A 27,707-nucleotide genomic window follows, 5' to 3' on the forward strand; every position below is an offset into this window, starting at 1 on the left:
CCCAGGGTGGCAGAACCCTCAGCTATGGCTTGTCCTGCTCCAGCAGTCCCCTCTCTGGGCAGCAAAAGGTCCCGCAGCCACCAGGCAGCTGTGGCTGTGCTCCCAGCTGTACCTTGGCCCCTGGAGCCAGGAACGAGGGGCTGCAGCTGGCTCCCTCCATCTGCCCTTGTTTGCATGGAAACAAGCAGGGAAAGCTAAACACACACACCCAGGCTGGGAGTCACAGCCCGCGCAGGGCAGGAGCAGGGAGCTGCCGGGGTGGGCCGGTGGGCAGCCCAGCCTGCGGTGCCCAGCTGCCCCGGGATCCCCTTACAGCTGGGGCACCTGCGGGGTCTGCACGGCACAGCCGCAGCACACCACGGGCGAGGTGAAGAGCAAAGCTCTCCCCAGCACTGAGTCCTTGCTAGGATCTGCACTCCTGCTCCCGCTTCCCCCAGCACGTGGCCTGGCACCAGCGTCGCCGCGCTGAGCAGTTTTCAAGGGCAGGAACACACGCAGCACTTGTTTCCCCTCTGCCATGGAGGGACACAACCCCATCCCACCAGACCAGGGCTCCTCCCTTCCTCATAATAGCCACAACCCAGACTCCGGCTGTTATGATCTTCTTCCTGCAAACAAGCAAGGGTTGGGCTTTCGCATGGCTGTTGAGAAAGAGTCAGCCCCAACCTGCCATCTCCAGCTTCACGTAGCAGTGACCAAAGTCCTGGAGCTGGAGAATCCAGCCAGAGCTGCAGCAGCCAACGAGCATTTCATCACTCAGCCTTGCCCCAGGTCTCACGGCTCCTGAAGTGGGTCTGTCCAGCCTAGGAGGACTAGGAGAAACAGAGCAACTTTGTACTTGCCCTCAATTAATGAGTGACCTATTTAGAGGAAAATCTGGGCTAAGAAAGAGATGCAGCCAGCTGCTTAGGGGTGGCATGGCACAGAACAGGCTGAGCCCAGCAGCACCAGATTTGTTTGGGACAGAGAAGCCAGTTCAGAGCATTTTAATAAACACCCTGAAAGTTTTTATAGCTGGGGAAGAGAAACCCAGTCTGGAAACAACCTCATGCTGCACCCTCCTTCCTGAGGCCATCAGCAAGGGGATGTCCCCTGCCACAGCCAGAGCGCAGCCAGCCGCCCGGTGCCTCAATGGCAGGCAGGGGGACCAGGAGCAAGGGGCAAGGTGGATGCATCGGCAGGAGCACCCTGTTCAGCATAGCAGGGAGGCTCTCAGCTCCAGGCCTGCCAGGGGCTGTGGTGATGCTCTCAGCTGGGAGGTGGGAGCGGGGGACTCCTCACAGTGCAGGAGCGGATGTCCCCCAGTGGGTGGAAGAGCCAGAGTACGTTTGCCTGATGAAATCCTGCCAGCAGCCGGAGCGGTGTTTCAACTCGACGGCAGCTTTGAAAGGTAGGCGTTGGTCCTACCCAGCAAGCGTGTTAAAAGGAGAAGTGCTTATCTAACAGGACGTGCAAGTCAGATGGGTATCTCTCCTTCTAGAGAGGGTGCTGCCCAGAGCTGGCAGCCTCCCCTCCTGCTCTGCAGCCTGGGAAAGCCAACTGCCCCGGACCAACCTCGGCAGGAGCAGACACTGCACCTGGGGGCCTTTCTGCAGGAAGGAGACTGGGTGGCAGCTCACACGTTTTAAGCCAAAGCACTTCCCACGCTGCGCTCAGCTTTCCATCAGCAACACCTCCATACTCCAGCTTACTGGGACAAAGCCAGACTAGACGCTAGGGATTTACCACACTCCTCCTGATGCAAGCTGAAGCAACGAGCAGCTTATTCTCTCCCTAGCTGAAAGAAAAGCAGTGTTATTTCTCAAGCTGAACTGTGGGGACCCAGGAACTGGGTGGGTGGGTTTGAGAGGGCAGCCAGACTAAGCTGTGGTACCTGGCAGATATAAAATGGTCTCTTTCCAATATTTCATTTTGAACCCACGTGCAAAGCACCACAGACATTTGCCTATACCCCACATGGCAGCAGCCGGTTAGGCAAGCAGGCAGACACACGGCTGATACAGCAGACCCAGAGAGGAGGCAAGCCCTGACCTGGCTCTGCCATGCTCTGCCTGTGCTGCCAGAACACCTGCATCTCCTTTACAGGCTCTTGCAAGGCAGCTGTTAAAATACTTCAGTCAGCCTCCAGCACCATTGCTAGCCTGGCACAGCAGCACCTACACCCCACCCCCTGCACTCAGAGTGCTGCAGAAAACTTTTTTCTTGGGGGAGAAAAGGCATGGCAGGTCCCCCAGCAACCGTCCCACTTGGGGCACAGCTCCGTGGACTCTTACAGCCCGGGCAGCCAGGCTCAAGGATGATCTTAAGGCTTCAGTTGCTTTGCGTTCACCTAAGATCATCCATGGGGGGTTTAGCAGTATCAGGGCTTTATCCAGAGAGGCAGCTGGTGCGCAGCTGCAGGTCCAAGGACAGCAGGGCAAGCCCTGCGGAGCCAGCCCTGCCATGAACATCCCCAGCCTTCCTGCTCCCCCGGGCACGCTGGCACGCGGGCTGGGAGCAGAGCTGCCGCAGCAGTTTCAGTACCATCTCCGCAGCAGCTACCCCCATGCAGCAGGATGCTCACGGCTACTTCCCAGAACCAGGGTGAGGACCCAGCCGGGGCAGAGGGGTGCAGGGTGCAGATGGGACCAGGCTGGGCCAGCACCTTTGAACCCACTCCCAGAGCACATGGTGCGGGGCTCCATACTGGGGCAACACCCTCCAGATGCCAGCAGTCAGCTCCAGGGCAGCTGAAGAGCTGTCAAGAGAACTGACGTGGAACTGGTTCAGCCTTTAGCTCCCAGGATGCTGGCAGAGAGGCTGAGATCAGGACTTCAGCCCCAAGCTCTTGATTACTGCAGTGAAAATAGAAGCAGCCATAGATCCACACAGGAGGCTGTGCTGGCCTTCTAGAAATGAGGTTTGGGTGCAAACGCTTCTTTCCTGGGAAGTGTTTCCTGGTGTTTTGGATTCCTTCCCATGCCACAAAGCTCCCCTTACAACACTGATCCCAAGTACCCCACATTCCTGCAGGACCATGGCTCAGCCACGTTAACAAACATCAGCAGCTGGCAAGCTATTTAGAGCAGCCGGATTGCTCCCAGCACTGTTTTCCTCTCTCATTACCTGCCAGAGGCACAGCCTACCAGCACGGGAGGCGACAGCCCCAGTGCAGCCCCACATATGCTAGAACCTCACAGCTTGCCACCATGGCCCACACCAGCCACCACGTCCTGCCTAGGAAAAGCCAAGTGTGCAGGAGTCGTGTCTGTGCCCCACTTGCTCCAGTATCTTGCATTTAAACTTTTTCCTAGAGGTTACAGAGAAGCTGCTGTGAACCGGGTGTTTGATAGACGCCATGGCCCGAAAGGATGCTGCAGCTCTGGGACCCTGTGTTGGGCTGGCCAGCCCCAGCCGGGCTCAGCGCATGGCTGCTCCGCCAGCAGAGCTCCTTTGGGCAGCCAGGCTGGATGCTGGGGTAAGAAACAAGCCAACAGCCCCCCAGGCTTGGGCAGGGAGCCCTGCAAAGGGTCACCAACATACGCCACAGGCCTGGGGCTGGGACTCACGTTCCCAATGTTCAGTTCAAAATGCCCAAGCACGGGGCCATTTGCCCTTCAAGGCAGGTCCCTCGCTGCCACCCCGGCTGCCAGGCTCTGCTGGGCACAGCTCTGCCCCAGTTCCAGGAAGAGGGAGCAAAGGACAGCCAGCCCCCCCCGCCGCTGCCTTTGCTGTGTTTACCAGTCACCCAGCAACCTCGCCAGGGAAAGCGGCACCAGCTCCGCTTTCACTGCCTGTGGAATCCCAGGGAAGAGCAAGGCAGGGGAGAAGGTGGGAGGCCAGCGAGCAGACAGTACCAGGCTTTCCCTCGCCAGGGGACCGGGCAACTCCCCTGGGACTTCCCAAGGCAGGGGACACACCAGAGTCCTCTAGGAAAGAGCAGCAGGCAGCTGCCTGCACGATCTTGGCACTGGGACCTGGTTTGCATTAGAGCAACTGCTTCCTCCCCCTGCTCCCCGCCCTGCGAAGGCCGTAAATATATTTAAACACACCCTGCACTGCATGTCCCGTGGGCACCCAGGAGTCCCTTGTCACCCGTGTTCAACTCCTTCCTTGGAAAAGCCAGCTCAGGAAGAGCTGTCTGCCACAGCCGAGCCAGTCTGTCCGGTGCCACGATTCTCCCTCTCCGCAGCCACCAGCAGGGTCCTGCCCACGCAGCTACCCCTGCCTGCGGCTGGGGCTCTGGGAGGCGCAGCACTGGGAGCAGTGGGCTGACAAGCCCCCGGCAGCCTCACCCTAGGAGGGGCTGAGCACAGCGCAGACGGGCCCCCACGAGCTGTTTTACACGTTGGGAAGCAAAACCGAGCCACTTCCAATCAGCATCAAACTCCCCAGGCCGTGCTTTGCCTCGTGGGAACACGCTGCCAGACCAGCAGAGCCCGCTGGTTGCTGGCACAACGAGCCGGCCCCTGGCTCTGTGCCCAGCTCGCACCCCCCCTGTGCCACCCCGGCGCTGGGAGCCCCCCACCAGCAGGTACAGGGAAGGTCAAGAGGTGCAGTGTAAAAAGCTGTCAGTGAGAGGGAGAAAGGTCACCGAGCAGTGACTTACGCCCATAATCAGTTTATGGGATTTGTTAACAGCGTCAGGCTGGCCAGCCAGGGGCTCACTACGACCACGTCAGCACGGCTTTAGCAGAGCAGCACCTTCCCACACCAGGGGTGCAACGCAAACAGGCTTTGTTGATGCTCCTCGGCTATCCAGATGCACGCAGCGCAGCAGGGCCATTGTAGCACAAGCCCAGCTAATGAAAGCCATTAATTAATACTTCCTGGGCAACACAAGGGAAGAATGGCCACAGCTGGGTTCCTTGCCTTTCCTCCCCCAGAAGAAAGAGGTCTCAGGAAGGCAGGCAAGCACTTCCAGGATGTGAGTCAGCAGGAGTTTCTGGCCGTACCTGCTGTTCAAACAGTGCCGTGCAGCTGGAGTTACCCGAGGTCCGACTGGCAGTCGGAGTGCCAGCCCTGAAGGAACACAGACGTGCTCCACTGTGCAAACACTCCTGATGCTGTTTGCAGGCTTCGCCCCACCAAGTAACCCCAACCCAGACCCATGTGCTGCAAACAGGCCTGGCCCCACACCAGCAGCCACCCAGGAGGAACGAGCTCAGCACAAATCAGAGCTGTGCCCGGGGGAAGCTTTCGGCACACAAGAATGAATGTATTTGCTGCCTAAGTGATTCTTCTCAGCTCAGCAGACTTGCACCAGTTTGTAGCTTCACCTCTCTGCTCTCCTCCCCCACTGCCCGTACACCCAGGCAGGCAAACGCTTCCTTGCTCCTCATTCTGCCTGACCTGGGCAAAGCCCTCCCTTAGAGCTGCCACCAGATGAAGATCTGGAAATGCTACCAGAGGCCAGCCAGCCTGGCCTGGCTGCGGGCCAGCAACAAGAAACTGGTTTGGAACACCGGAGGCAGCTGCAAGCCCCAAGGTGGTCCTGGGGTCAGGCCGCTGCATCTACTTGGGGACGGCGGGGTTTGTGAAACACCAGTCCATGTGGTCGTATAGAGATGGGCTCAAGGATCTTTAAAATTGCCCACGCTGCCAAGAAGGGGAGTTACCAGCCAGTGTACAAAAACCAAGGGAGAAGCATGTGCAGCAGCGAGGGCTAGCCAGGCACCGGGTACGCTATGCCAAGCAGACCAGCCTTAAACCCTGGGGGTTCCTGCTGTGCTTCTTTGGCATCAGTGTGTGCACGCACAAGGGACTCATCCAAGGTATGAGGAAGGGAAAGGGAAGGTTTGTTCGCTGTGCCCCCGGCCTGGTGGACCGTGCGGTGCCACAAAGCACAGCTGAGTCACGCAAGTACCGCTGCCCCACCTCTGCCAGTTACTGAATTCTGCAGAGCCAAGCACCTGCCCCGGGCATTTACAAGGCTGTAAAGGACAAGGCCCTGATTTATCATTGCACACGGGGGCTTTGACTACAACAAGGAAAGCTCAAAAGCCAGTCCACCCTGTATGATGGCATGTGTACTCCTTCAATGATCTCAAATTGCTTTTGTTCTAAAAAAAAAAAAAGTTCAAAGTCCATCACCTGCAAAGTAGCTCAAGGCTCAGTATTATGTCAAGGGTGGTAGAGAACAGGGAGCAGCGCTGGGAGCCAGGAGCCTGCTCTTTGGGACACAAGCAGCGCGCACGGCGCCTCTGAAAGCTTCTCTGCCAGCTATGCGTATTGATGCTATCCTTCAAATTCAGAGAGGGAAAGAAATGAAGTTAAGACCAGCTGTGTTTACAAAAAACAATCTGCATTATCAACAAGAACAAAAGGTTCCTGGGGAGGAGAGGGAAAACAGAACAGTTAGGACCGAGTGTGCTGAGGTACTTCCAGCAGCAGCCCCTGATATCAAAATGTCAAGCTGTTCTCTGAATAATAAAAAAAAAAAAGCTACATCACCTTTGCAGTTGTTACGGACAAAAATACCTAGAAACCTAGGAACTCAAGCCCGGTGTGAGAATACTCCCTAGCTCCTCCTGCTTTCCAGCTACCTGAATTCAGCACTAGCAACAGTCGCATCTAAGAACATCTCACATCATGCAAGAAGTCTAGTTAGCATCTTAATTTAAAAGACTTCACACCTTTAGCATTGAGCTTTGCAAAGCAGTCAAACCCACTGCGTTTGAAAACAAGGACACGGTCTTGTCTTTTTGGACACAGCCTTCGCTTAGCACACCACCTTTCCTTCGTGGCCAAGGACAACACAGTCCTGGATCTATTTTGAAAAGCTTCCTTAATGCAACCGAGAATGACGGAGCGTCCTTGTGCCCCAGCACAACAGTCAATCTCAATTCTTCACATACAGACCTGGTACCACCCTCCCTCCTTCCTGTTCAGCCCCAGATAACAAGGATTACATTAAAGAGCCATTTCCCACATTAGAGCGTGCAGTGAAGGCAGTATTTCCACTCAGGCCCTGTTAGGAGGGTCGGAACTTCCTCCGTCTTGTCCCTCGCCTCATGTTTCCAGAGGCATTAGTGCTTGGAGCAGACAGATCTTCCTCCCAGACCACTCTTCCTTTCTGTCTGGAGCCTGCCGTGCCCATAAACTTGTATTATGACATCAAGCTGATATGAAATCATGATGATTTCACTGCAATTAAGTAAGGCGCAGATGGGGCTGATAAAGCTGGCTAAGCAACAAATCTTCTAAATTGGAGAATGCTGTCAAGAGAAATTAAAGCCTTATACAAAAAAACAACACGGGATCACAGAAAAAAAATCTACCTGGAAGGGGCTGCCAGGAGGCATCTAGCCCAACCTCCTGCTCAAAGCAGCGCAGCTACGACTTGGGCACCCTCGCCCCTGCTGCTGCAGCCCGTTACAGGAAAAGCACAGCCCACAAAACACGTACAAGTTCCTGCAAGTTGTAAGCAACGCACCCCGAGAAAGCCAGCTCAGGGGAACAGGCAGAACAATGCAATAGCAGAGCAAGCTGACACGTAAGCTTGAAAAATAACCCCCATACAGACACAATTCAATAGAACTCAGCAAAAAAAAAAAAATTTGGATGGCACACGCTGCACAGGCTTGACACACCTATCAAACATATGTAGCTTTCAGAGACTTGACTGTTCCCAACACAGCCAGGGCCTGAATTCATCACTTACTAGCAATACCCAACGCTGTGCAGAACAGCGGGCAAGGCAGGGCGCAAGAGTGATGTTACCAATGTTACTGGTAACCGAGACCTAGAGCAGCCTGCCCTTCTTTCAGAGCCTTTTATGGGAGAAGAGAAAAATGCTTTCAATTGCTTGCACCAACGGCTTAAATAGGTTAAAAATAATGAACCAGTATGCTGCACATGAGCACTCTGTGCTCCAAATTAAGCAACCCTTTAAAAGGTGGCCTTAGGACGCCTCTCGGTTGTTGTAAAGGTTAATAAATCGCTTTGAAACCCTGTACACAGCTTAGCTAGGTGACTAAGAACCTGTTGTCACAGGCTAATGGCATTACCTGAATTCTAGCACTTTCCAGGGAGCATGAGGGTTTTTTCGTTTTTGTGCTTTACGGCCTCTGTTATGCTGATAATTACTTACGAACGGCCTGGGATTGCCTGCAGAAGTTCTTGACTTTGCATCAGGACAGTAGGTAAGAGTAAAACCTCCCAACACAAAACCTTTGCAGAGCTGCAACCAGAAGTCAAGATCCACATAGTTTTTAATGCTTTCAGGTTTAAGTCTGTTACAAACCAAATGGATTATACAGCAAATGAGTGTTCAGTATCACAGCATCTCTTTAAGGAAGGTTGCCATCTTGTTCGTTGTTCGGCATGCCTGGTGCAGGCTGGTTTTCTGCAAAGCAGCACAAGGCAGCTGACGGTTTAAAAGCTCACGCTTCTGTGCGGACACAGCATGTCTGAAAGACTAACTGGACTCCACGCTCCTCTGCGGGACAAGGCTTGCAGTCGTTCAGAACTACAAACCAATGCGTTCTGACACACTAAGCGCATCAACTGTTCTTGCTTACAGTGCTTATCAAGGGCAGATTTGTTTCTAAGACTTGACAACCCTCCTCAAAGTCTTGAACAAACTTTATGGACAAAGGAAATAATTTCTTCTCCTGAAACCACACGCTTTCCTCCAACTTTCAAATATCTCATGTCAAAGCAAGAAAAGTGGTGCCAAAACAATTCCAAGCAGCCACTCTGAAAACAGCTGCCAAGAATGCATTTCTTTGATGCTTCTTCCCCTTCTGCCAATGTATGTTATCAGATGCATTGCCTAGACAGTAGAAATCATATGTAAGGACATACCATAGTATTCTAGATACCAGTTCTTAGAAACATAACGGTTTTCATATGAGGCATTGCTTGTAAAGCATCCTTATTCAGATGGGGCAATACTCAAAAGAGTCTAGAAAAACCATCCTAGCCAGAGGAATGAGCTACATTTCTTCTTCCACCTTCCAGGTAACAGAGACAGACCGCTCTGACTCAGAAGAGAAGTTTCCAAATGTGCACCAGTATCTCTGAACCCAGCAGGCTTTCTGCCTCCCTGTACTCCCAGATTATCTATACAAATGTTTATTAGCACACAACGTTCTCCAGCTAAAGTTTAACATCTTCTCAGGGCAGATCCTTCTCGTAAAGAGAGTATGCATAGTGACCACACGAGACTGCGGCCTTGATCCAGATTACCACTCCGTGATGACAGAGAGTGCACAGTGATCTTGAAGAAATGGTTTCCAAAATGAGAGACCTTTTCAAACAGTAAAAATTTGAACTGTGAGCAGGAAACTCTGCTACATGCATGAAAACTGTCTAAAAAGCTAACATACAAACATTTACACAATAGGCATCTGGCAGCATTTTCAGACATTTTTTTAATTTATTCTGACATGCTATAAAGGAATAAATTACACTGTTAAAGAATTACCAGCAATAAAAGTATTTCTTTCTTTCAGCTGGGCTAGAATAGGAGTGAGAAAGAAGACAGCCTGGGGCAGTAACCAATGTGAACTCTGCGTGGTGCAAGGCTGTCCCCAAGAACAAGAGTAAATCTGGTCATATCCACTTCACAAGAAATTGAAAGAAAATGCCTTGGTTTAAAACCATCCAAATACTCCATTCAATTTTTTCTTAAAACTAGCAATCACAAGTCATTCCAGCTGATGCATGACATGGCAACGCTCGGAGGCTGCCAATACCAAGTCTGCAAAAGATGCCATTTCATTTTTAAAAAATCCAATCTTAGTACAGAGGGCTGGTCTCAAACAACAAGTTATACAAATGCAAGACTGCCCCTTCCCCCTCAAGGAAAAAATACAAAATTTATTTAAGAACAAAATGAGGAAGAGTTAAAACACTAAATCTAAAATGATTTAGAAAGAAATATGACTTCTTTTGCTTAACAAATGGCCTCAAAACTTGGTTTAAAAACAGGGTAATGTAGATTTCTTAAACTGAATTAACAAGGCAAATTAAAAAAAAAATCTCATTTCCTTACAGAAACAGTTTTTAGTTTTTAATGAACTTGTAAACAAAAAAGCTCCCGCTTCAAAATAAAAACAAAATCCCAGATCATATAGATGTTTACAGTGATTACATTTATCTAAGCAACTTACATACAGGTTCAGTTGTAAGATGTTAACTAAATTTTGTGACAAATATGCTGTTTTTCCTTTTATACCAAGAACATTATAGAGTTAATGCAGAGTCCTAAAGATTATCTAGTAGTCGCTAAGTTTCTCTTAAGTCTTCACTTTAGATGCTGTTATTTCTAGCACAGGTAAGCAGGCAGAGTCTTTCATACGCTTAAAAACTGGAATCTTTGGTTACTACCATGTCAGCTGGCTTGGTATGTTGCACATAGAAGCCAACAACTTTTAAGAATGTTTTAAGTGTACAACTTTCAAAACCCAGGGAGGAATAACCAGAAAAGAGTGCACAATTGTGAGCATTTACAATTATCACAACTGTTGCCGAAGACTGTTCATGCCATTCTTCCAAAACAATGAGATCTCATAAGCAGTGTAGTTCAAAGTAAAAAGGTAACAAAACTTGGCATATGCACAATTTTCTCCACTTGTGTGTCAACCATTAGTTAACTTTTCCACTTGAAAAAAATGCAATAGAAAACTGGACACCATGTTTCACTATCTCAGTAATATTCACAATTACAGCTGCTACAACTCAAAGTGCAGCATCACTGACACTGCCCAGAGCCAGTTTATACTGATATTAAGTTCTTTACACCAAGTAAATGGTTGCCCACAGCCACTGGCAAGTGTACATATGAACTAAATTTCTAGGATTTGGGGAGTGACAAGTCCTGCTCCGATCTGCTCTGCTTTGTCCCATCCTTGCCATGCTCAGAAACCTGCAAGATAAACACAAGGGCAACTTACTGATACGGGATGAAAATGAGAAACAGCCTTCACAGCAGAAAAAAAAAAATCAAACATCAGTTATGGTCATTCAAAGGGGAAAATGCTGTTCCATCTCAGAATTGCGGAGTTCCTGTTGTCCATTTCCAACACTAACCAGCATTGGCCACCACCCTTTAGCTCAAACACACACCTCTCTCACACCTACTGCTGCACTGGAAAACAAGCTCACACACCAGCTGGATGCCACATTCCTCAAATAGGAATTCAGACCAGCAGTTTGAAAACAAGATGTGTTATTGCCACTAGGAAGCAGGATGTAATTTCATAGGATTGTTTTCTACTTGTCTGCAATGTCTCGTGTTTATATCCTTGAATGTCAAACTGTCATCTGATTGCAGTGGTGCTCTTCAGAGATGCAGTACAGCAGTGTCACACAGAGAAGGAAAAGAAACAGGAATAACTTACCTTACAGTAACTGTTCGCTACATGCTCGCGTGTATGATGCCCTGGGGCAACCAGAACAGAACTGAGAACCTTTGACAGTGACTAGGAATCCAGCATACCTTCTGTCCTTGGAAGGGCAAGCGAAAGAACTCATGTGACAGGGGAGGTGGGGTGTGAAGAGCAATTCTTTTAATGTTCAGTACTCCAAATGACAAGTTCAAGACATTGTGGAAAAGGGAGAGTAGAGGAATACACACAGAGATCTCGAAGAACCAGTTACTGCAAGCTAAGCCAGTCTTCCCTTCATGTGACTACTTATATACTTATTTCTGGTGACTCAGGTGGTAGCATTGTGCTTTAAAGAGGTAACAGGAATCTCAACCAAAGACTACTTTGCCAAGCAAGTTTCCGTTCTGGATGCCCTCCAAACAGTATGGTATTCTGCCGATGTATGAATTCATCTGAGCCACAGCTCTGAGTTTTTGCAGCAGAAATCTCCTCACAGTGAAATACAGACAAGGCTGACCTCAGCTATAGCTTGTGCTGTCATCCAAGAGAAGCAAGTGCAAACAAGTCTTAAACATAGCCTGACATTCAATCAAAAATGCATCTGGACAGCACTCAAAAGACAACTTTAACTCTTCCAGAACAAGCTACAAGTAATTTAGAAGAGACTCAATACCCTTGTTTGAGCCCAGTCTTAATGCACTGAAGAACAACTCTCTTTACCCAGCACTAGCAATTCTAAAAGAACCACAACTCCACACCAGAATTAAAACAAGTCATTCCCACCTGAATGCAAATTCTCAAGGGAACCCCAGTGACTCCTTAGTTCCATTGGCATAGTTCCATAACCCTTACTTGATGCATACAACTGAAAGTTAAACTTTCCACTTAGTGTATTCAGCAGTAAACACTGATTCATCATTTGAACCACTTTCTCCATCAAAGCAGCCAAAATTAAGTCAAAAGGAGGAGTGTGCTTCCACTGTGGAAACGGACAGATCAACTGACTGCTTTAGACACCTGGAAATTTCAAATTAAAATAGGATCCCAACCCTGAGGATAAAGAACATGCTACAAATGATACACTATTTGTTAGAATACTTCAAATTGAAGGTATTATGGGCAGGAGTCTGACTCTACAGACAGCAATAGTGAACTGGATTCAACCCACAATATCCCTTGCAAGTCCTATTAAGACTACACAGGAGTGTTCCCAAACACACCCAACCACCGCTGTCCAACGAGATGCTGAGACATTCATGTAGCACACAAAACTTTACCAGTATGAAGAACATGCTGAAGAGTTTACGCCAGCATGTCTCTAACAAATCTTCACTACACAGGGCTAGCTCAAATCTGCACATTCATCACTCCTTGTCCCTCCAGGGTGTTACTAAAGTGTTTGATAATCTATGCTACGCAAGGGATACTCAAATTGCTTTATTATTACCATAGCTGCAGTTCTGATCAACAGGGGAAGAGTAACTGTACTACTATCATACTCCAAGAAGCTCCTCTACTTGCTCGTGTTCAAATGTTTTGTTCTATTAAGTAGCTGCAGAGACAAGCAGTGAAAAGAAGTTGTCAATTGGCCAAATCTCAAGTAGTAAACTAATAGCCTGTTCTGAGAAATACTGCCACGACCATAGGTGTCCAGCGAATGCTAATGGGCCTGCTGACAGGCTTACAGAACTCTACACTGGAGTGAATTAAAAACACTTCTCACAAATGGAACTGATAGACTTTATCCTGGAGATAGACTGTTTGAGTCAGTTTTATGACTGAGGGAAGCTGACTACAAATCACACCTGAATAACTGCTGCACCATCAAGAGATCAAGAGCTAAACTTTCCAGAGTCAGCAGAGAAGATCTGTCTGTTGAAACAGTTCACCTCTCCCAAGTTCAAAAACAGCTGATCTTGCTGTTACAAAAGACACTGCACAGGGTTCCAGAGAGGGACAGGGGGCCGGGGCGGGGAGGAGAAAGACCATTGACAGAACAGGCTACCCAGGAGCCAAACAAAATATTCAGCCTGAATAACCTTTAGGATTCAGTGAGATGGTTGAATATGGAGTTGTATCCGAGTTAAGGCAGCCAGGGATATCTACAAATGAGCACACTGTCCAAACAGCCTAGCGTCATGTAAGTCTCTGGACATTGCCTGAAAAAATAAAGATTTCACCACTCTCCCCAGACACACATCTTCCGGAGTATTTGCACTTTATACAATATACTGTAAGATTATAACCAATAAATGCACCTGTAAACTGGTATTTCCAGTACTCTTATTAAACCAGATATGGTTCCCAGAGGGGTATAATTTGATAATATGAAGCCTTTTAAGCCACTTCAATACAGGCTTTGCTACAGCAACTACATGAGAATTTAACTGAACTCAAAAAAATACCTAGGTATTTCATTAATCTTCAATGTGACAGCAACATACAACCCATACAGCCTCCTGCTCAAGCTTAGCTGGTTTCAGAAAAATCTTCATTAACAGGCAGTATTTCCCACAAAAAGGCACATAGGATTTGAGAAATCTGGAATCTTTACTTTGATGAAGAGACTAAGCTAACTGTTTTAGGAAGCTGGAAAAGTCTTCAGATGTTTGATAAGCACTACTTTAATGCTTTGGCTTACATTACAGCTTGATTGATCCAGAGGTCACAAGCCTCTTCTTCATGATTGGGAAGGGAAAGGAGAGAGTCATTCCCCCAAAAGGCTGTTTCTCCATGCAAGAGCCAATGAAAGCCTGCTAGAAAAACAGCAACTTCTCCACAGCTGTAGCAATGGACCTCATTACCAAATGAGTGTGATGAGGAATGTTCATCAAGAAAAGGAATAGTCTGCAAGGTTCAACTGCAAGACAGCTTCCCTGTTACTCATGCCTGTCAGTCAGCAGCAGATCTGCACCGTCATTAAATGATCACTAGAAGGTAGAGGCAGATAATCATTATGATGACCTTTTCTTTGCTTATGGTTCAGCACTTGGTCAGAGACCACCTGAGCCAGGAGGCTAGCACATTACGTCTCAGAATAGTTCAGCAAAACAGTATTTCAAGTGGATACAACTCGATTTTCAGGGTAGCGTCTGTTTACAGATCATTACCTCCTGCAAGATCATTGCTTTAAGCATGAGTTATTGTGAAGAATCCACATTTTTGCTTTAGATTTATTTCCTCCTGCTCTAACAGCCAACTGCTCCAGACCCCAACATTAGGCTGCGTTTAGTAGTAGGTTCTGAACTTCAGTCAGAGCTTCTGTATTTCAGGAAGCAATCTAAGCCTAGGTGCTTAATCGTCACGTCTGCTATGTACTAGTGTTTCAGCTGAAGGAACTGGTTTACAGCCTTCCGTACTACAGTAACACCTGTCGGTTCCAGCTAAACAAGTTAGACAGAAAGAATCTGACACTTAATGGTGTCCTATGGAAATTTTTTTCTTCAAGAAACCATTTCAGACTTGAGTCTTGGGAAGACCAGCAGGTATTTTACTACTGCATTTTTCTGGATGAAGCATTATATTTTTGGATACCTATTTTGACTAGAGCCACATGGTAATGTTTGAATGCTGTCACAATACATGAGAAAATGTTTTGGTAACTTTATTGTAAATACGTCTGCATTTGACTTCCAATTCTACCATGTTAGCTTAATATATGATTTTATACATATAAAAGTGATAGTCAAGACAAGAATGTACTGAAGAGTAGCAAGTGCCAGCAATAAATAGCTCAGTATAGAACTTGAACCTAGTTTCTCTGTTGTCACTTGAAGAACCTCATTAGCTTGAATTTTACCTACAGCTCATCTTGAGGAATCAGTTTCATTACAAGATTGGCTGTAATGCTCAGTAGCTGTAGCTGTTTCATTCTAGTGGCTTACTAGACTAACACTGGCAGATCTACATCACAAAAAAAAAATTTAAAAGCTTCTAGAAAGCATTGAAAAATAAATCTTATGTGCCTTTTCAGAACTCAGTTTTCAGTTAAGTCTTGAACATTTCACAACATTTCCCTTTGAAACCATAACCTAGAAACATTAAAAATAGTAAAGAAATCTGAAACCCCTCCCCAGAGCACCCTGATACTTCAGAAAATTGTGACTTGGCAATCCACAGCAGTTCAGGGTTACTCCTTGATTTAGGCAAGGCATTTTGAGCTCACTGATCCTTTAACTCTGGACCAAATGTCTCAATGTAAAACCACTGGAGGAAGCCAGATCATTCACAATTTTCTGTTTCCAATGTTTGAGGCATACAGAACAGAAGCAAACCCACAGCACTATACCAGCTGGAACAGAGTAAAACCCAAAGTCTCTAGATCCTTACCTAGTTAACGAGAATTATCCCTTAAGAAGTGTTAGGTCTAGGATTTTGGATTGTATTATATATTTATATATATATAAAAATATATATATGTGTATATATATAAATAAAAATAAAAATGTCACATTCCCAACACCAAGTCAGTTTCTTGTTTTTTTTTGGTTTGGTTTTTTTTTTTTTTTTTTGGAAAGTGGTTAATGCAGGAGCAAAAGATGCAGTGGTTAAAATGACCCAACATCCCCAGAAGAAATGATATGAAGAACAAGGACATTTTGGTATAAAGTTAGTAGTCAAATTCTCCAAGGACGTCTTTTGGTTTTGCTTTTTAAATTAACAGCCAAATATATTTTTTAAACCACCTCCTCGATCTAACACTTAAAATTGCTGACATTGTCCAAATTAGTGTAATTTTTTTTTTCTTGTAACGTCACTTGGTTCTTGGCTACTAACCTTTCATGTTACTCTTGGATTTGTCAGTTTGCTTGCCTGTGGGGGTTTGGGCCTGCTGCCCCTGCCCACTGGAAGAGGCTGCCTGCTGTGCTGCTTTCTGCTTTAACATTGTCCAGTCGAATGTGTAGTCATATTGGTGGTTCAAGGTCCTAGAAAAAGAGTGAAAGACTTTACCGTAACACATCATAACTTCCTTACTGCTAATACCAGGGCTTTGCTGAAACCCCTGAACTCTTTTTGTAAGCTGCTTTGGAGATTACAAAATGGTATATAAATGCTAAGTATTACTAACTTAAAGGGATTCTTAAAGCAGGCCCAAATACCATAATACCATCAAGCATTTTCTTCACCGTTTACGCAAGTCTGCATTTGTAGAAGCAGCTCTCACAACCCAGCTTACCCATGTGTCTGCACTGAGGTTCTCAGCTGTTGGTTTTTTTAAAATACATATAGTTTTAAGGAGACTGCAGTATTGTAGATCACTGAAAAAAAAAAATGCTTTGAATTCCAGAAACTTGGAGGGAGACTGAGAGATCAGTACCAGCTCTTCTTTTGACAGATGCTATTCACTCTACTACACTGAGTTTATGTTCTGGTTTCTCTAACAAGCTCAATGTAACAGCACTATTCCCCTTCATTGAAATCCATCTCCTGGGCACCACTGCTAGTCACATCACCAATCTCCAAACATAAAAAACTTCAAACATTTCTACCGAGGAGTTGATTTCTTAAACTACTTGCAACAGAGAACTTGAAACATGAGCTCAACCCTGCAGCATTAGCGGTCAGATCATGCAATGGAAAACCAAAGGGAATCTTTTCCTTCACCTTTAAAATTGAACAGTATTTTTTAGGTCTTTTAAACAGCTTTTCAAACTCCAAAATGAAAGAAGGTCCCAGAAGAACTCCCTACACCACACACACAGAGAACAGCTTTCTGCAGTGTTAAGTCCCACAGAGGAGTTATCAACTGGTAAAGCACTGACAAATTCCTGTACTTTTCCAATTTGAAACTGACCTGAAAAGAATACGGAATAATTGCCTCAGATACATGTAATCTGGTGCCTCTTCAAAGCGCAGGCCACGACAGTAGTTCAGGTACATGGCAAATTCTGCAGGGAATCCCTGTAAATCAACAGTGTTAATCAAGCCAAGGCTTGCAGCAAAAAGCTTCTAACAACCCTACATAAGGCAGCAAAAAGCTGTATTTCTGTCTACAATGGCAGAGAAAAACTGTCTGAAGATTCATAAGTGTAAATTCTACGTTGCCTCTAGTTATTCACCTATTTTGTATTTCAGAAAGTAAGTTTGATCAGCGGGTTAGCAGGTCCATATTCTCTCCCTCCCCAGAATTGTTACTTGATGCATGTTTTGCAATCAGAAGTTCTCTGCTACCAAAACCTTCAACACACAACATATTTAGAGCACTTAATTCATCCTAATTAAACCTAGTTCTTATTAACTAGGTCTCTGAAATTAGTAGTAATTGTCTCAAAATTTCTACTCATGGTTCCTTGATAATCTACTTGAGCATACTAGAGGCAAGGTCAGTTACCACTATTAAATGTGAAAACTTAAACCATGAACACCTCCTTCAAAGATTCCCTGCTTTACATATTTATACATTTAATGCTATATATTAAAGCTTACATGTAAAGTAGGTAATAGCATACAGCACAGTGCTGTACTACAAGAAAGAAAACACGGGGTGTAACAGTTCAGCAGTTTGTCAGATGCTATCAGACTACAAGGGCACATAAATGTGCACGACTAGAAAGTACAATCCTTGGTGCTGCTGTTTGATGTGCAGAAACTACCATGTGTTCTCAAGGATCTTTGTTAACAAGCATGGGGCTGCTGCAGTTCAAGGGAAATTTTAAGACCCAAAGGATAGCACTGGAAAAACATCATGCTGCAACATGGCTTTAAAGACCACCTGACATCCAACTCCACTACAGCCTCTACAAGGCAATATCAACGATCCTGAAGTGGCAGAAGCAAGTATATACTGGCAAGCTACACAGCTCTACCTTGGTTTTATTTATCCAAGAGGGCACACACAGAACTTTCACTGTGGAAGTTGAGGGTGAGACTTGTTCCTTTCTTAAGAGAGCTGGAGAACTCGCTCAACTGACAAGTCACCAAGAACTGGAACAATGATGGCATGAACTATGCTAAGAAATAGCAGCAAATGCCTGGCCTGTTACACACGTTCACAGCCCTGCTGCACGGGCAAACACAAAGTACCCATGACTGCCAGAGAAGTATTATTCAGCAGCAAACACCATCTGAGACTAATATATTGGCTCTAGTTTAAAAAAAAACAACCAAAACAAAACCACAACCAGAACACTAAGAAAAGAACTTCCATTTCATAGCATGACATCATTTTGAAACTCTTACCTTACACAAAACCTCAACAGGAGTGGACATTTTCTTTTCACTAATCTTTTCATACTTTTGCTTCTTTGTTGCAGCCTGTGGAACATGGAGGTCACAATATAAGAGATACTGTGCAACACTGGATTAACAAGGACAGTAGCAAAAAAAATAAAAAAAAAAGACGAAAATCCTTTGGTCAACCGTAAGTATTTTATGTGAAATCTCCAAGTCCCACACACTTATTGCAAAGAGAATGAAGGTCAATCTGGTATTAAGATTTGGACACAGTTTAATACCATTTGTCGCAGTCTAATGCTTCCATCACATGGCACAGCTCGTGTAGTTCTAGCTGCTGCTTTTGTCCATTAAATAGACCAGACTTGCATTTACATTTGCCAAAGTTGTATTAATTCCCACTCAGCACCCCATTCAAGGGCTGCCTGCGTGTTTCAGTAAGCAGCCATTACATTCATTTGCAGCTGAAGAGCTCTAGTTTCACAAGCTGCTTGCCTTTTTAGAAAACTTGCAGCTGCAACACTATTTAGTTACACAACTCTAACATGGAGGAAGAAAACCAATTAAAACATGAAAACAAATTACTAAAGTCCATGTAACAGAAATAAGAAGTACTTGCCATGCCTGTACTTGGCTACCACACATGAACATACTTGAAAAGTCTGTTGCAGCTAGTCATTATTCAGTCATGCCATAAACTGGACTAAGATACCAATAAAGCTGGACTTGCTAGCTGAGAGATTATTTCCATGCTCTCTACAGCAATTCAAAAAGCCACTAACAATGTTATTTTCTACTCTTCCCAAAAAGGGCCTCAGCCTACAACAGGACAATAATAATTTGCAAAGATGACGTAAGTTATTGTTTAGCATAAAATTTAAGGCAGTCGAACAATACACATTTTGCCTGCTACACGAGAAGCAGAAAGAACCTTTCTTCTAGCTTCTATAAATATCATGCCTTGGGAAAAGCTGCTTTGTAGAACTGAAGGTAAACATTATATAAAACCACCTATCCAGACCAGCAGGCAGAAGCATGATACCCAAACATGGAAAAAAAAAAAAAATAAAAAAAAAAGGGAGAAGAGTAGGGGGGAAAAAAAGGCAACATAACCTACCTTCAGTCCTTGCCAAGGCAGACTGGTTCTGTTAAAGTACATCAATACATAGCCTAAAGATTCCATGTCATCCCGACGACTGAAGAAAACAACAACACAATGAATTACAAATTTTGCCTTTCATACTTTATTCCAAGCAGAGCAAGCATTCCAAAATTTACAAAAAATAATAATAATTAAAGAATAAAACCTAAGCTTTGGTGCAAAGGAAGGTATCTTTCTAACACAGTTAAGACATCTAGGTGTTCAGAATTCCACTAGCAGGCATGTAAAAACTCTTCAGAAGCAGGAAGGCGATCCTAATCATTTTTCAGGCAAGGAATAGTCAGTAGGTATTTGTGTGTAGTAAGTTTCCATCTGCAACTACATTATAATTTGGGAAACAAACACTTCGGAACATAAGAAATGAAACTTTAAATAAATGTCCTTCCCATTTAATTAAGTAGCTTGGATAGAAACTAAAGTTTTACCTGTAGGAACCATGGTATGCATTTTAAGAGATAAATGACATTAGCCTTAACTTCATTGGAAGATTTTTCCCTGAACCTTGCCTCAGTCTAGGAGCGATACCGAACATTTAGCCCCAGAAGGGTGTAATTCCTTTCTTCACTTCTGTTAAGAGACCCTGAATTATCTCTGTGATTTTTAACAGACAAGCAATATTTAGAAAGGTGCATGCATCAATCCGAGGTGCCTCTGCTTTCTTCCCACAAGAAGTCTGTTTTAAGACAGCTACAGAACTCCAAAGTTATCCATCCACAGACTTCACTGAGAATTTGCACGCAAACTCTCATCTAAAAGGCTTCAAATGTTTTCTGTACTGCATATGCTCCAGATCCACACTTCAGCCACACGAACGCCATCATACTTTGCTACACAGCTTTCATGATTACTAAGCCTAGTACAGTTCACTGAAATGGAAAAAATGCTCCATGATTTTTTTCCTCTTGGCAAAGCTGCCTCTTCCCAGCTGTGGTAGAATCAAATTTTTCCTCTGACTGCCTCTCTGCAGCTGACATCTATTTAAGACAGAGAAATAACTTATTTTTCTCCTCCCAGTTCCCTTATCAAGAGAACCTGACAGGTATTGCTGCTGCTTTGCCAGCCAGCCAGATCTGCAAGAAAAGCATTTAAATGGCAGCAGGAAAGATGACACACCTACTACCCCCACAAGGAAGCAAAAGGCTGAGAGCAGTATTGCAAACAGCATTATATATACGAGTGAGGGTAAAACAGCTCCCTTGAAGGGAGAACAAACAATTTGTAAGAACTCTGACAAATCTACCTCCAGATCTTGGTATGAGAGGAAGGAAGTCTTAGGTGATGTTTTGTATTATAGCCAGCCCAATATAACCACTAATAATCACCAGAATGGTCTACCCATCACCTTCTCAACTCATGTTCCAGCTCTCTGACCCTTTGAAGAACCAGTTCAGAGAGCTATCCCAGAAGAAAATCAGCTTGCCTCCCCTAAATAATTTCGCCACAAGGCCAAAAAAGCACTATCTGTGCCCAGGGGCCAGGAAAGAGATAACTGGTTCACTCCTGACAGCAGCTAGCTCTGAGGTCATCTCAGCTATAACGTGAAAACACAGCCAAAGACAGAGGGATGAAAAATGATACAAAGACCATAAACTCCAACCTGCAAAACCTGCTAATTCTATCAGAATTGCAGATCTTAATCATCAACAGAATTCACTGAACCAGTATCAGGCCATGATATAAAATTACATTTTCTGAGAAGGCAGTGGTAAATTCAGAAGTAAGAAAGGGACTAATAGTTTCCATCCCAAATCCAGTTCATTGTTTAAATGTTTAATTTCATTATTTTGTATTAGGAAACACTGTAGTTCTGTAAAATCTGTAATGGATACATTACATGTGAGCATATACTGATCCAAAGTGATTTCCAAGATTTGAAAAACAGGACAATACCCTCCATTACTAAAACAAGAAATGGGTAACATTCCAAACAGCTCCTTGAGAACAGCTGTCATTACATGTAGGCAAACGTGTTCTGTAACAGAAGTACAGTACTAACAGTTGAAATATTCTGCCATCAGCTTCAGGACTGAATTCTCTTGATTACAGGAACATATTATTTGTTTGCCTCACTGTTGGCTTGATTTAGGCAGTTTAATAGCTTCCAGCATGCACCAAGCTACATTTCTAATTATTTTAGAATTCCCAGTACCAGCAGAGATGGCACAAGACCTCCAAGTAAATTCAAAAGCTGGAGCCCTTTGCAGCTCCCTCCCTTCGTTGTAAGGTGCTAGCACAGCTATTCTCTTGCAAGAATGGCTTGGGCTCTACAAAATGTACTTACTTCAGAAACGATACCCATCATTTACCCTACCTGACCCACATGTCAAGTAGGCTTACATAATGATACTGACACACAATAATATACACTTAAGGAACCTTAAGGAAATTAAAGAGGAAGAAACATGGAACATTTTAAAGCACTAAATGTTTGTAAGTTACATGTTCTGTAGAAGTCAACCACTAGAAATTCTGTCATTCCCATCTTGATTAAATTGAAGGTCAGAGGCACAGACATTCACGGAAGTTTTAACTATGTCTACGTGACCTCAGCATCATGTGGTAAAGCCACATTACACTTACACATTACAATATCTAGGCATAAAGGTAAGGAAGAGAAGAGAGGCATCACTTCGTATCTCATGAACACCTAAAATACACTTCCAAACAACCCGAAGTGCAATCTCCACTGGACCACTGCCAAGATACTGTAGTAGCAATATGCTTTTGATCCAGGTGATAAAAATGTGTTTTTTGATTAAGCAAAGCTCAAACATATAAACACACACACGTGTACATATATACATAAGAGCCACAACTGGCTGCATATACCGGAAATCAAAATACAGTGCAAGTGGAGTAGAAGATCTTTAAGTCTTGCTTGCAGGCAAAAGGATAAACAATAGTTTATTGTTGAAGGGAGACTGAGATAACAGGACACAGACACCAGCTTTAGAATACCCTTTCTGGCTACAGAACTGCATCTCAAGCCAGTCAGCAGTGGCATCAACAAGTACCAACACAATCAAGAAGTGCACCATTTTATTTGTGAACATCCTCTTGACAGATCCACATGAAAGTATAGCTTATCCTTTAAAAAAAACCCTAAACCAACAGTATACAGAACATCCACCTCATGCTTGCAAGACTTAAAGACTTTCCAAGAAGCAAATAAGGTACTTGGATTTTTCCACCTACCCTTTCATAGGCAGCGAAAAAGAAAAGCACTTGCAAAGGTATATATACACTTATTCATACAAAATTAGTTCAGACACCTCAGAAGCTTACAAATAAGATCAACCTGCAGCCTCCAAAAGCACAGCAGTAATCTCCTTGAACTCACCTCTGCTCAATGCCAAGATGTGCATTGATACTGGCATATCGAGCTGTGCCAGTGAGATTTTTGTCTTCTCTGTATGGTATGTGTTGCCTTGTCCTGTTGTCCCGGTACTTTTTGGCCAAACCAAAGTCAATAAGGAATAACTTAAAGAAAAATGAAAATAGATTATATTCCTATACAAGGAATCCCCAACCTCTTTCACTAGGCATTAACTACATTTTGAGACATCCACACAATGTAACAGCCTACAGTTAAGAGAAAGCAGTAACAATGCAGAGTCACAACTAGCTTTAACTAGCCAGTTAAAAAACTTAATAGTTAATTAGTTCAAGCCTTTTCTCAATCCAGTAGAATAGATTAGATCGTGCTACTCAGCATCTGTATCTTAGTTCTCCAACTATTTTATGTTACTGTTGCAGTTTGTATCACATTAGCTCAGTAACTACAGTGCACAATTTAGGAAGGAAACTAACATGTGCAAAGGCACACTTCACAAAAACCCACTCACACTAAAGCAGTTTACACATACAGATAGCTAACGGCAGCTCAGCAGCTTAATGCAAATGATATACATTCTGTATTCTTCTCTCTGTCTCAAAGAACACTGGCCATTCTGCAGAGCAGAAGGCCAAAACCTTTGACAGCAAACAAGACATCTTGCATTCAATCATATGCTCATTTTAAGACTACCAGAACGCTACTCACAGCAGCATGACACACTTGCTGATGATATTAATACAGCCAGGAAGCTAGAGCCTAGTACATGGAATCCAATTTAGGTTTCTAATAACCCAGCTTGCCCAATGATTTGGTATTTAGCAACAACTGAGCGCGTGCTAATTAGCGTGCTAACAGCCAGCCTATCTACAAAGGTTAATACAGACTGTACCTTCTTGTGACAAGATTTCAGGACTAGGCAAAAAAAGCTGAGGCAGAAGTACGTAAGGAACATTGCAGATTCTAGTAATCAGTCTTGAAGCTACAAATCATCAGGCTGAGCTCCGGATTCCACTGCTGGATTAATGCTACAGGATCAGGGACTACAACCCCCCCAGATTAATGAATACTGCAGAGTAACTTGGGTGGGGGAATGATATGATGGAAAGAAGACGCAAGGTTCAAGAAACTCTCAGTAAAAAACCTATTCGGTATCACCTTGAAGGAGAGTCCAGAACAGAAGATGCAGCTTTAAATGCAACCAAGTACCAGAGACTGATACGCAGGTATACCTGCATGCAAGACTGAAATAAAGGATCACTCTGGCACACTGGAAGTGCTGTGAATTATAAAGTGACACTTGACACAGAAGTATCACAGATGCTGAAAGAGTGAAAATTTCTGAATTGCATAGTAGGTATGTTTTAGAATTCTGACTGAGTATTTTCCAACTATAGCAGTCTATACAGGAAAAAACAAAGCTAAAAACTTAAACTACTGATGTTGGAGCAGAAAACCTTGAGTGGAAGTCTTGCCATGATTTATTCGCAACCACAAAGCAAAGTGGTTCTATATTTGATGTTCTAGTGAAAGTCACCCTTGGAAGCCCAGAATGCTTTGAGCAAGAGTATGTAAACCCCAGTTTAAGTCAACTACACTGGCCAGACAGTTCAGGAAAGTGAGGGTCTTTGGTGCACCCACCACAGCTACCACTAGAGGTAGTTTCTAACTTATTGGTAGTTGGAGGGCATGTCTGTGCACTAAATTGGCCATTTTGATACTAAACTCCTAAAGCAGATAGTATAAAGCTTCTATGTGATTACTATACTGCAAATGCAACTTCCCTAGAAGCAAAGCCTAAGATCAAATGCAATCCCTTATTTTCTGATTAAAGCTTTCTGATCTGATGACAGCCTCCAATGTGTATTTCTCAACAGCTACTTTTGCAGGGCCTTTGCCCATTAGTTTAAACAAAATACTATGCCCTGAAGAAGGAAAACCAAACACTATACACATCAGTCAAAATTTTTACTGCACATTTGGTTACAAACACTTCAAACAATTCAAAGTCTTTGCATGCTTTCTGTAATCCTGGGGATCTTGCCATTGATTAATGGTATGAAGGGACAAAGTCACAGTTCATGAATCAAAATAGTTAACACAGGAAGTGTGCTTCTAATACATAAATAGCTGGCATCTAGCCCTGTTTAGCACACACAGGGTAAGACTATTTTCTTCAGAAGAGTTACAGAAGTAATGATATTCCGACTCTTCCACAGCTACTATGACCTCTCTATATGAGACCTGAACAAGGTAATTCTGCATTGTCTCAAGATGTATGGGTAGAACCTCTTAAAAAAAAAAAGAATACAGCAACGAAGACCTGTTTTATGCTAGTCTAGTAACTGGATATTATTTTACAACACTTGATTTATCTGGGGAAGTTTCATCTGTTCCCTAGCTTGAGCTCATTTTGTATTTCTCACTCTAGATGGGTGGAAGACAAAGGAGTAAGTCCATCTTGCAAAGCACGAAGTTGGAAGATACAGCCCGATTTGGATGAGCACAGAACGTACTGATGCCAGCCAGCAGGAACACAGACAATCCCACATATAACCTCATACCACCTTAATTCTGTTTGTTGCACAACCACCAGGAAACTGGATAAGTAGGGCAAGATTTTTGCCAAGAGCAACTAGAGAAGTAGATCAAGATCTGTGCCTCAACAGATAAGAAAGTTTCAGAAGCAGACAACAGAAACCTGTCAGCTTGCATACAGCAGCTAGCTGCCTGGGACTTAACACATGAAGACTATCATTGTGGAAAGCTACGGTCTGATTCTATGGCCCAACTCCTGAGCTATGATTCATATTCAGCAATTTCCAGCTGTCCTGCTATGAACTGGCATATGCCTTCATTTCTCTCCAATTCATCTCTTCTTAAAGTCAGGAGTACTACATTTAACACTACAAGATAAGCGCATGCTTCTCCAAGACAAGAGCTAGCTGGAGTCCTTTCATTTTATAAGCACAATGAATGAAAACAGGAGAGTCCTCATTACACATTTGGAAAGATTTTGAATAAAAACTGCAAGGGAAGGAGCCTGGCTGAAGCGATAAAGAACTTCACGTGCATTCAAATACACTGCTGGAATCCTACAGGAAGGCAAGCAGACAGCCCTACACAGAAGCCCTGCTACTTCACTTCAGTGGCATATCTATCCTTCAACACATTCAATATATTGCCTTTAAGTCTTAAAGGACAAAAATAAAACCTGCTTCTGCATCTGAAAGAAATCACGTACATTTAGCCCTTTTTAATATCAAGTTTAGAAATAATTCCACAATTTAAACAAGCGCCACAGGGAAACATCTTAGTAATGTTACATGTTTGCCAAGTATGTCTGAATAATGCCAACATAAGAGGTGCTTTTGCAAGGTCTACATTCTCCAGGAAAGAAAAAAAACAAAACAAAACAAAAATAAAGCACATGAATTTGGGGTTGAGGTTGGAATAGGAGACAGTTCAGACCTGGTTTAATCCTGAGAAAGATGGGTCCTGAGAAGTACTAACAGTCATGCTTCTTTTCCTCTTCCCCACTGGAGATTCTAAACACTGAACAAACAATAGAGGGTGGCAGTGCATCAAACAGTATTGCTTACATTGCAACAATGGCCGGCGCAGACAGGCAACACCGAGGCGTTCGAGAAAGAACAGGGTAGCCAAATGCCATCCTTCTTCCACCAAGCACTGTAGTTTTCAAAAAATTATGTATGTTTGTATTTTTAGTTTTTATTTTAGTTTTTTTTTTCCAAGGAGAAAATTTGAAAGATGTGGTAAGGTAAATTTCAAACTGTGAGCCGCTCCAAAATGGCACTGCCTTGACCAGGGATAGCAATGGTGACATTTGGCTCTATTAAAAAAGGAAATCGAAGTTTTGCTTACAGAAGCATCCTTTAGTTCCACAAACTGCCCTTCCCCCAAAAGACATTTAGAAAAAGTAAATCTTCAGTAAGGAAGAGGTAGAAGGCATTTAGTCACCTTAAAGTTTACTTTCATAAGCATGCAGGGCTTATTTCTAGCAGAGCTGAAAATTCATCTTTTAAGGTGGGAGCAAAGTTTCTCCCAATCACCAAATCAAAATTTGAAAAAAATTAATTTAACTTTTTGAAAAATATAACTGACAGGAAGCTACTGGAACAAGATTACCATGCTATTCTAGTTTTTGTGGCTGATTTTCTTTAAACTGTGTACAGTAATCTCTAAAAAACCCAGAAATACACTTATAAAAAGAAACAAAGTAAATACTGCACAATGACAAGTGCTCCCTAGATAAAGCACTTGATTCTAAACGGAAGCAACCAAATCCTCACCTTGCTCATGTAAATCTATCAATTTGAACTTCCCTTCAAGAATTACCTCCCTAACATCTACCACCATGCAACAGTAACAAAGCCCCTGCCCACAGCGTTTACCACCATATCATTGTGTGGTTCCCTAACTAGTCTACTAATAGAAAAAAATATAATGGTTTACAGGCAATTTTGTTTTTTATTTCAGCTGATGCAAATCTAATGTGTTCCTCCACTAAAGTAAGCACAACAGCAATTTCTAGGCCATTAATCCACATCAAGATGAAACGGAGTGCAGCAATGCCAACCTAGCATGACTGTGCAAAAGTATAGAAAAATGGCCCAAAAAGAACTGGAAATCAGAAACTAAAATTAGGGGAAAAAAAACCCTGAAGTTTAAGTTATACTCTAAGTCATGCCAGAAAATTAAG

The 27,707-nt window shown here is 44.0% G+C and overlaps 1 protein-coding gene across 6 annotated transcripts in view; it reads right to left on the reverse strand.

The window, feature by feature from the left end:
• Positions 1-8,174: 8,174 nt before the first annotated feature.
• CSNK1A1 (casein kinase 1 alpha 1) overlaps positions 8,175-27,707 on the reverse strand; it is a 37,185-nt gene continuing 17,652 nt past the window's right edge. For 2 of the 6 annotated variants that reach the window (XM_037396417.1, XM_037396423.1), the window contains exons 5-11: positions 26,456-26,539; positions 22,991-23,130; positions 19,606-19,684; positions 18,495-18,569; positions 17,110-17,216; positions 16,092-16,240; positions 8,175-10,852 (exon numbers count right to left, since the gene is read on the reverse strand). In XM_037396417.1, the coding sequence (XP_037252314.1) occupies positions 10,845-10,852; positions 16,092-16,240; positions 17,110-17,216; positions 18,495-18,569; positions 19,606-19,684; positions 22,991-23,130; positions 26,456-26,539 (642 nt within the window). In that variant the 3' untranslated portion in view covers positions 8,175-10,844. Of the gene's footprint in view, positions 10,853-16,086; positions 16,241-17,109; positions 17,217-18,494; positions 18,570-19,605; positions 19,685-22,990; positions 23,131-26,455; positions 26,540-27,707 lie in introns of those variants that run through there. The other 4 variants (XM_037396419.1, XM_037396422.1, XM_037396420.1 and 1 more) reach the window with 4 other exon arrangements.

The sequence above is a fragment of the Falco rusticolus genome, chromosome 8 (genome assembly GCF_015220075.1).
Source record: "Falco rusticolus isolate bFalRus1 chromosome 8, bFalRus1.pri, whole genome shotgun sequence".
Taxonomy (NCBI): domain Eukaryota; kingdom Metazoa; phylum Chordata; class Aves; order Falconiformes; family Falconidae; genus Falco; species Falco rusticolus.